This window comes from Nerophis ophidion, linkage group LG01, assembly GCF_033978795.1.
Source record: "Nerophis ophidion isolate RoL-2023_Sa linkage group LG01, RoL_Noph_v1.0, whole genome shotgun sequence".
NCBI classification, from domain to species: Eukaryota; Metazoa; Chordata; class Actinopteri; order Syngnathiformes; family Syngnathidae; genus Nerophis; species Nerophis ophidion.
The window spans coordinates 39086003-39098227 of NC_084611.1; the positions used below are offsets into that span (position 1 = coordinate 39086003).

The following is a 12225-nucleotide window of genomic DNA, read 5'->3' on the forward strand; positions in this document are numbered from 1 at the left end:
TGCAAATCAGAAATGTTTACTTCAAAACGTAATTTACATGGTGGGCAAAAAATTAATTTGTCAATAAATTAAATTTTTGCACAAATAAAAATACAATAAAAAAAAATAAAATACAAAAATGTTTGTTGTGTGGTTCAATGTCCCTTCTTGCCTCCAAGACACTGTACCTCCAAAAAGTGAGTTAAAAAGCATTATCTCATAAGATGGCCAAGAAAGTATTCACTCCGGTTTTTTCTTAGCTAAACTTCGGGGGGAACTCTTAAGCACGTCTCTAATGCGGAGGTACGTCCCCGTGGCTTCGGCCACCTCTGTGTATTCCGGAGTGTCCTCGAAAGGCACGATGCCCTCTGCAAACTTGTGCCGATGAGGAACCGCTGAAACCCTGTTGGTGCTTGGGGAGGATCCGTTTACATCCTGTGAGGCTGGTGGGTTGGGGCTCTCGGGGTTGTCTTCCTGGGATTGGACGAGGCCAGGACTATCGGGGTTGTCTTCATGTGATTGGACGAGGCCAGGACTTTCGGGGTTGTCTTCATGAGGCTTGATGGCATCAGGACTTTGGGTACTGTTCTCCTGGGATTTAACAGAACTGTTATCTTCGGATTTAGGTGGACCTGGACTATCTTTAAATTTGGCCACAGCAAGACTATCTTGGGGTTCGATTGGATCGGGACTTTGAGGGCTGTCGTTCTGCCCTTCAACCGGGGTCTGACTCTTGTCACTAGGAAGCCTTTTGTCCATCACTTCTTCAACCTCATCCATTTCAGAATCGCCCCGCGCCGAGGTGGACACGCTCGGCGAACTTCCCATGGGAGTTCCCGCCACAGGCGTCTCCGAGTCGCTACTTGTGGTGGTGTCAGTGTTTTGTAGCTCCGCACAGATCAATCTCTGCTGCTCTTCCAACTCTTCCAGAGTGAGATCGTCCTCCTTTCCCTCCCCCGCCTTGTCCGCCGCCACCCAGTTGGATCCCCGCACTGTCCTGGGGGACCCATTGGTGGGCGTGTGAGGCGGCGTGCTTTTCGGTAGAGGCGGGCGTGTGGGAGTGGCAGGCGGGGTGCCGTGGGGTAGAGGAGGGGGCGAGCCGACACACGGCGAGCCAGGCGGCAGTGGCGGTTGGAAAAGAAAGTCACCTTGACGGCGACTGTTGTAAGGTGTTCCAGGATCTGGGGACCAAATTTGGACTGAACAGGAGAACATCAAACAATGCATCAAGGAAATGTTTACCTGATTCAATATCCATATCAGAGTTCCCATCAGGGCTGGATTTTGGCTTCTTCCTGTGATACTGAGATGAGTCCGACTCGTGTCGTCTCTTGTTGCTTGGACCATCAGGCTGTTTGAAAAGACAAATGTACATTTTAACCACAGCCCCTATGACTTTTTGATGATGACATTTGTAAAGTAATACAATACCGTATATGCCCCTAGAGCAGGGGTTTCAGACACGCGGTCTGCGGGCTGCAATATGTTATTTTGCGGCCCCCACCTTAATACGAAAGTTTAATGTTAGTGCGGCCCGCAAGTTTTATATGAATGGCGCTTGACAGCGTTGTGTTATTTGGGTCCAAAATGGCTCTTTCAACGTTCTGGGTTGCCTACCCCTGGATTAGTGGAAAAGCGGAAAATTAATGAAAGCGACGGAGACGTTGCAATGGAGACAAGGGTTTTCTTACGTGCCTGTCCGTCAGTAATAACAGGAAAAGTGGGAGATGCAATATTTCTTTGAGGTCAGGGGCACCCCGATGTGTCTTATTTGCACAAAGAAAGTTGTGGTGCACAAACGATACAATTTGAAATGTCATTATACAACTGGACATGCTGAGGAGTATGCAAACATTTTTTCTTTTAATCTTTTATTGCAGCCCAGCCTCACCCAGACTCTGCATCCACTGGCCCCCAGGGAAAGTGAGTTTGAGACCCCTGCCCTAGAGCTTCTTTATGAAGACCAAATGTGACAAACACCTACCATCTTCCTCACTTGTTTGCTCCACTTATGAAAGCGGTGCGTAGAGTTTTGTGAATACGCCACTGTGTGTCTGTTGGTGCGCACTGAGGACTGTTGAGTTTGCGGATGTTGTTATGGCCTGGTCGCAGTCGACAGTAGCCCGTTTTGTTTTTGCAATGAAGAAATTCTTTCCCATTTGACTGTAACTACACTAAACTATGAAGTACAAACGATAAAACATTAAATAATAAAACATGAAAGTTCAACTTCAACATTGTTTACATCCCTGACAAACTATGAAGTACAAACGATAAAACATTAAATAATAAAATATGAAAGTTCAACTTCAACATTGTTTACATCCCTGACAACTTCCTAAACGTTTTGTGATGAATCAGAAACATCAAATACAGATAAAATGCGTCAAATATGATAAAGTGTGGTGATGCAAAGTTTGGCACATTAACCATCATGCTTTGTAGTGGCGTTGGATGGGTGTAACTTTGAATCATATATGGCAGTGGTCCACAACTACCGGGCCGCGGCCCGATACCGGGCCATGGCCTGATTGGTACCGGGCCGCAGAAGAATTTTTTATTTAAAAAAAAAAAAAAATAAATAAAAAAATTTTTTTTTTTATTAAATCAACATAAAAAACACAATATACACTTACAATTAGTGCACCAACCACAAAAACCTCCCTTTTTCATGACAAAAACGTCCCTTTTTCATGACAAAGAAGAGAAAAAAAAGAAGAAAAAAAAAAAGGACACACAACCTCCCCCCCGGGCCGCGGGACAAATTATTAAGCGTTGACCGGTCCGCGGATACAAAAAGGTTGGGGACCAATGATATATGGTGCTTGAACATTTAATTTTCATAATGTCCACATATTTCAGTGGGCAGGTAACATTGTTTATGTTATGTTAACTTGATGTGTTGGCTTTTATTAATTTGCATCGAGTGGGAAAGGTTGTATGGATTGTTTCATATAAATACATACTATGCTCTTAAATGTTTAATGTTGTATACATGGTCAGTCACTAACAATATTCGCAATGTACGTGAGCAAGTAATTAATTAGGTTATTAAATATTTCGAGATGTTCCGTAGTTTGGTCACCCCTGCAATACAGAGTTGTGACAATATAGCATGGAACTATAATAGTGAATAAATATTTACTGGTACTTTGTGGTTGCATTAGTACTTAACAACACAAGTGAAAGGTGTGTCCTGCACTTGTCAACAGGATACACCCAAATACTGAGAGGTAGGGTGGTGTGGGGATAGGAGCTGACATAGTTACCGAAGCAAAGTTGCTGGACAGGTAGGCAGCATAATTCTGCTTCATGTGGTTGCTCTGCATTGGAATGGAACTGTAGCGCATGAACTCCTGCATTTACAAAATAACATTGAATATCACATTAACCGACAATAGTTAAATTGTGAACAATGTTATTCATTGGCAACTCACACACATCATTGGTTTCAAGTTAAATTACACACTGTTAACAAGAATTGAGGAGAACTCTGGCATGGACTTACGTCTTTCATTGTGTGCGGCACTGGCACATTGAAGCCTGGAAAGTCTACCAGTTTGGTAACGTCATATGTCGTGGTGCTGTTGGTCACGATGCTGTCATTGGGCACTCAAGAAGAATAACATTTATTTAAAAAAATGTGAACCCTTAAAGAGGAACTGCACCTTTTTTGGGAATTTTACCTATCATCCACAGTCATATCATGAAAGACATGACAATGGATGTTTTTTAATGCATTCTAAATATTAAATAAATGTGATCAAAAGTTTGCTTACAATGGAGTCTATGGGAGCCGCTCAATTCTGCCTATAGAGCCCCTAAAAACATCTAAACACCTCCATTAAGGTTTTATAAACATGGTGAAAGTATATATGTAATGTAAAAACAGGCACATTAATAACATTCAATATTTACATATTTTGACCATTTTAAGCATTCGCTGCACATTAAATTCAATAACGCATCACAAAGTTTGCGGGGGTTTTTTCTTTATCACTGATTTCTGCCCACTGCAGACTTTGAGAGCCAACAAACATAATAAAACATCACATACTGTATAAGGCAGGGGTTAGCAACCCGCGGCTCTTATGTGCCGCCCGAGTGGCTCCCAGGAGCATTTTTTTTTTAAAAAGGATTGAAAACTCAACAACATGGGGGGGGAATACAAACAAACGCAACAGTTTGTTTACATGTACAATCTTCCACTCCTTATTTGTCTCATTTTGTCCACCAAACATTTTATACTGTGCGTGAATGCACAAAGGTGATCCTTGTTATTGACTTTTGTAGAGTGCTAATCAGGCATTTTGGTAAGCACATGATTGCAAGCTAATCCATGCTAACATGCTATATAGGGTAGTTGTATGTACATATTGCATCATTATTCCTTGTTTGTAGGTGTATTTGAGCTCATGTAATATCCTTTACTTTTATCCTCTTTGTATATAATTTAGTTTTGCATGTCTCCATCCACATTACCTATATGTAATACTGACTGTGTTTCAGATAGTTGTTTGCGTGCCATGTGGTTCCAGACCACAGCAAACATTACCTCGCTTGCCAAATATTGTAATAAATATTTTAGAGAAGACAGCCTGACGTTTCTTTTAACTTGGACACACACATCTAATCCTTTGGCCATTAAAAGCCAGTAATTTCCAAGAGTTACCTCACCTGCTGAGTAGCCTCTGATTTACTAATGGTTTCTAATGTAAAAATTTTAGGAATTCATATTAAATTTCAACATTTCTGTCAACTAAGATTTGCTTCAGCCTGCGACACATAGTCATTTTGATAGTAGGCTATGATAGCATATGTAGACACTTACATCGTATGTTGTCTTCATTATAACATATATATGGCTTTTGATTTATTACGGCTCCAGACAAATTTGTTTTTTGTATTTTTGGTCCAATATGGCTCTTTCAACGTTTTGGGTTGCCGACCACTGGTATAAGGTCTGCTGTCATTAGGATGCCGACTGTTTAGATGTTCATATATTCCCATTTAAATGAAAAAATGTCTCATAAGCCTTGCAAAGGAAAAGCGTTGGGGCCGCCGGAGAGGGGACCGAGCGCTTTTCATGTCTTTCTCGCCAGTTCCTACAGTTGTGATCAAAATTATTCAACCCCCACACAACTTTGGTGTTTTAGCAAGTTGGACATTTATTCCGTATTTTGTTTATAGTCATATCAAATAAAGATGCATTAAACAGACAAATGCAACTTGAATTACAACAGTATATTTTGTAACATACCAGTGTAATTTCTCTTAATATCTCATTGACAAAATTATTCTACCCCTTAAAGATCATAACTCTTAAGAACAGAATTTGAACAAGGTCTTTTCAATAGGGTGTTGAAAACACCTGTAGATGTGATTAGAACCATAACAAGCAACAATTAAACTGATTGAAATAGACTGTGACGCTAAGCTTCTTGTAGATGGTCAATGGTGTATTTGCAACATGGTGAAGTCCAGGGAGTGGTCAAAGAAGTCAAGAGAGGAGGTAATTTATTTTCATAAGAAAAGATATGGATATAAGAAAATAAAGACATCACACATTCCAAGAGACACAGTTGGGAGCATAATTCGCAAGTTTAAAGCCAAAGGCACAGTGGAAACACTACCTGGGCGTGGTAGAAAGAGGATGCTGTGTGCAACTGCTGTACGGTATTTGAAGCGTACAGTGGTGAAAAACCCCCGGGTAACAGCTGAGGAACTACAACAGGACATTGCAGAGGGGGGAACACAGGTTTCGTCCCAGAAAATAAGGCGCGCACTACGAGATGAAGGCCTCCATGCCAGAACTCCCAGGCGCACCCCACTTCTGACTACCAGGGACAAGAAAAATAGACTCCAGTATGCCAAAAATCATCTGGACAAACCCCAAACGTTTAGGAAACTGTTCTATGGAGTGATGAGACAAAACTGGAACTCTTTGGGCCTATGAATCAACATTATGTCTGGAGGAGAAAAAAATGAAGCTTACAAAGAGAAGAACACCTTTCCTACTGTTAAGCATGGTGGGGGATCAATCATGCTCTGGGGCTGTTTCTCTGCCTCAGGTACCGGGAATCTCCAGCGCGTTCAAGGCATTATGAATTCTATTTCCTACCAGGATATATTAGCTGCAAATGTCATGAGGTCAATGACAAAGCTGAGGCCTGGGAGACGTTGGACCTTCCAACAGGACAACGATCCCAAGCATACCTCCAAATAGACATCAGAGTGGTTGCAGAAGAAGGGCTGGAAGACTCTGGAGTGGCCTTCACAGTCGCCAGACCTAAATCCTATAGAAAACCTGTGGTGGGACTTGAAGAAGGCAGTTGTAGCACGCAAGCCCAAGAATATGAATGAACTAGAGGCCTTTGCCCAAGAGGAATGGGCTAAAATACCTGTAGATCGTTGCAAGAAGCTTGTGTCCGGTTATGTATCACGTTTGAAGGATGTAATTACTGCCAAAGGGTGTTCTACTAAGTACTAAAGAGGCATGTAACTCAGGGGTTGAATAATTTTGTCAATGAGATATTAAGAAAAATGTCCTTTTTTGGGTATTTTGTGAAATACAGTGTTACAATTTAAGTTGCATTTGTCTATTTGACACATCTTTATTTGATATGACTATAAACAAAATACGGAATAAATGTCCAACTTGCTAAAACACCAAAATTGTGTGGGGGTTGAATAATTTTGATCACAACTGTAAATGGCTGTCAGTGTCCCAATTTGCCGGATTAAATACTCAGCCATCTACTTTCCAGGACGGCGTGGCGCAGTGGAAGAGTGGCCGTGTGCAACCCGAGGGTCCCTGGTTCAATCCCCACCTAGTACCAGTCTCGTCAAGTCCGTTGTGTCCTGAGCAAGACACTTCACCCTTGCTCCTGATGGGTGCTGGTTAGCGCCTTGCATGGCAGCTCCCTCCATCAGTGAGTGAATGTGTGTGTGAATGGGTAAATGTGGAAGTAGTATCAAAGCGCTTTGAGTACCTTGAAGGTAGAAAAGCGCTATAAAAGTACAACCCATTTATCATTTACCATGCATGATTTATGATCTAGATTAAATTTGCAAGGAACAGGGAAGGGATAAGCAGCAGACCACTCGATGATGTTATTATAGGCACATATGGAAGTGATCATGTCGTCAATATAGTTAGTCTGTGTTAACGCTTATTACAATATTACTAATACTTGGTTAATATTCAAGTCACAAAATGTAAATAGAGTATTGTTGGCGCTTTTTGAATGATTTATCGGATTGTATTCCATTGTTTCTGCTGTAAGCGGACTTTTAATTTATGTTTGTTATTTAGAATGCATTAAAAAAATTAATCCGTCATGTCTTTATTAAGTCAATCAATCAATCGTTTATTTATATAGCGTCTCAAAGGGCTGCACAAGCTACAAACCCCGTTTCCATATGAGTTGGGAAATTGTGTCAGATGTAAATACAAACGAAATACAATGATTTGCAAATTCTTTTCAACCCATATTCAGTTGAATGCACTACAAAGACAACATATTTGATGTTCAAACTCATAAACTTTATTTTTTTTTTGCAAATATTTAACTTAGAATTTCATGGCTGCAACACGTGCTGAAGTAGTTTGGAAAGGGCATGTTCACCACTGTGTTACATCACCTTTTCTTTTAACAACACTCAATAAACGTTTGGGAAGTGAGGAAACTAATTGTTGAAGCTTTGAAAGTGGAATTCTTTTTCATTCTTGTTTTATGCAGAGCTTCAGTCGTTAAACAGTCCGGGGTATCCGCTGTCTTATTTTACGCCTCATAATGCGCCACACATTTTCGATGGGAGACAGGTCTGGACTGCAGGCGGGCCAGGAAAGTACCCACACTCTTTTACTACGAAGCCACGCTGTTGTAACACACGGCTTGGCATTGTCTTGGTGAAATAACCAGGGGCGTCCATGATAACGTTGCTTGGATGACAACATATGTTGCTCCAAAACCTGTATGGACCATTCAGTCTTAATGGTGCCTTCACAGATGTCTAAGTTACCCATACCTTGGGCAATAATACACCCCATACCATCACAGATGCTGGCTTTTGAACTTTGCACCTATAACAATCCGGATGGTTATTTTCCTCTTTTTTCCGGAGGACACCACGTCCACAGTTTCCAAATATAATTTGAAATGTGGACTCGTCAGACCACAGAACACTTTTACACTTTGCATCAGTCCATATTAGATAAGCTCGGGCCCAGCGAAGCCAGCAGCATTCCTTGGTGTTGTTGATAAATGAGTTTTGCTTTGCATAGTAGAGTTTTAACTTGCACTTGCAGATGTAGCGACCAACTGTAGTTACTGACAGTAGTTTTATGAAGGGTTCCTGAGCCCATGTGGTGATATCCTTTACACACTGATGTCGGTTTTTGATCTATTACCGCCTGAGGGATCAAAGGTCTGTAATATCATCGCTAACGTGCAGTGATTTCTCCTGATTCTCTGAACCTTTTGATGATTTTACGGACCGTAGATGGTAAAATCCCTAAATTCCTTGCAATAGCTCGTTGAGAAATGTTGTTCTAAAACTGTTCGAGAATTTGCTTACAAAGTGGTGACCCTCACCCCATCGTTGTTTGTGAATTCCTTAGAATTTCATGGAAGCTGCTTTTATACCCAATCATGGCACCCACCTGTTCCCAATTAGCCTGCACACCTGTGGGATGTTCCAACTAAGTGTTTGATGAGCATTCATCAACTTTATCAGTATTTATTGCCACCTTTCCCAACTTCTTTGTCACGTGTTGCTGGTATCAAATTCTAAAGTTAATGATTATTTGCACAAAAAAAAATGTTTATCAGTTTGAACATCAAATATGTTTTCTTTGTGGCATATTCAACTGAATATGGGTTGAAAATGATTTGCAAATCATTGTATTCCGTTTATATTTACGTCTAACACAATTTCCCAACTGATATGGAAACAAAGTTTGTACAACTACATGTTAAGGATTGTGAACTATAGACAAAATAAATAAAAAAGTGCAGTTTTCCCATAAAATAGCATAGATACATAAATGCAAAGTACCATTTCCGTCATACAGTGTTAAACCTGAGTCCTCCATTTCTGCCTCTTTGAGCCAACCCGGCGGGTATCCCAACAGCCTCATGCGATAGATGAGAGGAGGGAGAGTGTTTGTGTCGATTCCCAGCGCCGACAAAAGCTCCTCGCTGCATGAAAGACACAGAAAAAAACTTTTGTTAGTCAACATACAAGGGTGTGTCACATGACCAAATAACAATACATCTTGCCTTAAGATTCCAGGCTTGTATTTAGAGAAGCGCTCTTCCACCTCATCAGCGTGGTACCGCTGGTTACTCTGCAGGGACTGGTTGTTGCTCTGAAACTCCTTTCGCCTCTCAGTAATGGCAGCCATGTCTTTGGGCTTGGGTAATAATCACAAACGGAATGATTTGCAAAAATATTGTTTTTCAGACCTATTTTCAAGCCATTTTTTTCTCCCTTTCAGAGGCTCCGTGAGCCTCTGACCCCTACATATTTGATGTTCAAACTGATAAACATTTTTTTTTGTGCAAATAATCATTAACTTTAGAATTTGATGCCAGCAACACGTGACAAAGAAGTTGGGAAAGGTGGCAATAAATACTGATAAAGTTGAGGAATGCTCATCAAACACTTATATGGAACATCCCACAGGTGTGCAGGCTAATTGGGAACAGTTGGGTGCCATGATTGGGTATATAAGCAGCTTCCATGAAATGATAAGTAATTCACAAACAGGCATGGGGTGAGGGTCACCACTTTGTAAGCAAATTGTCGAACAGTTGTATAACATTTCTCAACGAGCTATTGCAAGGAATTTAGGGATTTTACCATCTACGGTCCGTAAAATCATCAAAAAGTTCAGAGAATCTGGAGAAATCACTGCACGTAAGCGATGATATTACGGACTTTTGATCCCTCAGGCGGTACCGCATCAAAAACCGACATCAGTGTGTAAAGAATATCACCACGTGGGCTCAGGAACACTTCATAAAACCACTGTCAGTAACTACAGTTGGTTGCTACATCTGTAAGGGCAAGTTAAAACTCTACTATGCAAAGCCAAACCCATTGATCAACAACACCCTGAAACGCCGCCGGCTCGGCTGGACCCGAGCTGACCTAAGATGAACTGAAGCAAAGTGGAGAGGTGTTCCGTGGTCTGATGAGTCCACATTTCAAATTATATTTGGAAACAGAGGACGTGGTGTCCTCCAGAACAAAGAGGAAAATAACCACTCGGATTGTTATAGGCGCAAAGTTCAAAAGCCAGCATCTGCGATATTATGGGGGTGTATTAGTGCCCAAGGCAGGGGTAACTTACACATCTGTGAAGGCAATATTGATACTGAAAGGTCCATACAGGATTTGGAGCAACATATGTTGTCATCCAAGCAATGTAATCATGGACGACCCTGCTTATTTCAGCAAGACAAGTGTTACATCAGCGTGGAAAAGAGTGCGGGTACTTTCCTGGCCCGCCTGCAGTCCAGACTTGTCTCTTATCGAAAATGTGTGGCGCATTGTGAAGCGTAAAATACGACAGCGGAGACCCCGGACTGTTGAACGACTGAAGCTCTACATAAAACAAGAATGGGAAAGAATTCCACTTTCAAAGCTTCAAAAATTAGTTTCCTCACTTCCCAAACGTTTATTGAGTGTTGTTAATAGAAAAGGTGATGTAACCCAGTGGTGAACATGCCCTTTCCCAACTACTTTGGCACGTGTTGCAGACATAAAATTCTAAGTTAATTATTATTGGCAAAAAAAATTAAGTTTATGAGTTTGAACATCAAATATCTTGTCTTTGTAGTGCATTTAATGGAATATGGGTTGAAAAGGATTTGCAAATAATTGTATTCCGTTTATATTTACATCTAACACAATTTCCCAACTCATATGGAAACGGGGTTTGTACAAATTAATCGTCCATTGCCAAAGACAGTAGGCACTGATCCATTTAAAACTATTTTTTTTGTTTTCAATGAGAATCCTACCCCGAGAGAGACAAGCGGTAGAAAATGGATGACATTCTTTTTTGTGCCAGAGGAAGGTGATGCTATTGTCTTACAGTAGAAGGTTAAGCTTGCTACACAACAAATTTGAGGTAACATTGCTAATGTCTCATTCACACATTTTTAACCTACAGTTATTACTCACTGTTTCATTGCTTCATCCATTGCCATAAATAGTTGGCACCATTTAAAGAAGTTTTTTCAGAAAATCCATCTTTTTGTGTAGGTTTGTGGGTAGAGCAGGACTATTTTTTTCCCACACACTTCTTCACTGTGAAAACCACATTGCCACGAAACAAAAACGTCAGCCAGGCCGTTTTAACCTTTTCAGATGAAACTGTTGGTTTAAATAGTGTCCTGAGTTTGGTAATACAACCAATAACATTATAATATCCTTCAGTTAGTATCTTGGCCATTTTGTTTCCTTATCTACGGATGCATAACATATAAGCAAGGCAGTTTGGTTAGATTCACTGTATACCGAATATGGATTATCCGCTGACAATGTTACCAATTAGATAAATATCTCCGCAAAGCCTCCACGCATTGATTTCAAACTTTCTGAACTTATGCAGATCCCAAATGCACAAAAGCAGGTACTTATAGGTGAAAACATTTTGGTTTTGCATTATAGGGCCCCTATAAGTAATTATTTATTGATTAACTTCACAAGATGGCACTAGCTAAAAAGCTGAACAGTATAGGGCAGGGGTAGGGAACCTATGGCTCTAGAGCCAGATGTGGCTCTTTTGATGACTGCATCTGGCTCTCAGATAAATCTTAGCTGACATTGCTAAACACAATAAGTAATTAATAATTAGGCTCAAAATATAAATAACGTTCAAAATAGTAAACATTCTCATGCATTTTAATCAATTCATCAATTGTCTACCGCACCTGTTCAAGAAGTTGCATTAATTGTAGAATTATTTTATTTATTACTGGTTTACTATTTACTATTACTATTTATTACTAGCTTCAGATTAACAATGTTATTAAAAAGAATAAGATACTTAATATACTCAAAAAATGTTGGTCTTACTTAAAATGCACACATTTAGTTGTATTCAGTGTTAAAAAATATTATATGGCTCTCACGGAAATACATTTTAAAATGTTTGGCTTTCATGGCTCTCAGCCAAAAAGGTTCCCGACCCCTGGTATAGGGTGAAAAAAACATACATATTAGTACATT

The 12225-nt window shown here is 40.4% G+C and overlaps 1 protein-coding gene across 2 annotated transcripts in view; it reads right to left on the reverse strand.

Moving 5' to 3' along the window:
• Window positions 1-12225, reverse strand: part of zcchc8 (zinc finger, CCHC domain containing 8) — a 19839-nt gene continuing 7614 nt past the window's right edge. Inside the window, exons 9-14 of one of the 2 annotated variants that reach the window (XM_061902360.1) lie at window positions 9264-9397; window positions 9040-9182; window positions 3488-3591; window positions 3249-3335; window positions 1222-1330; window positions 1-1160 (exon numbers count right to left, since the gene is read on the reverse strand). In XM_061902360.1, the coding sequence (XP_061758344.1) occupies window positions 220-1160; window positions 1222-1330; window positions 3249-3335; window positions 3488-3591; window positions 9040-9182; window positions 9264-9397 (1518 nt within the window). In that variant the 3' untranslated portion in view covers window positions 1-219. Of the gene's footprint in view, window positions 1179-1221; window positions 1331-3248; window positions 3336-3487; window positions 3592-9039; window positions 9183-9263; window positions 9398-12225 lie in introns of both variants that reach the window. The other variant, XM_061902351.1, reaches the window with a different exon arrangement.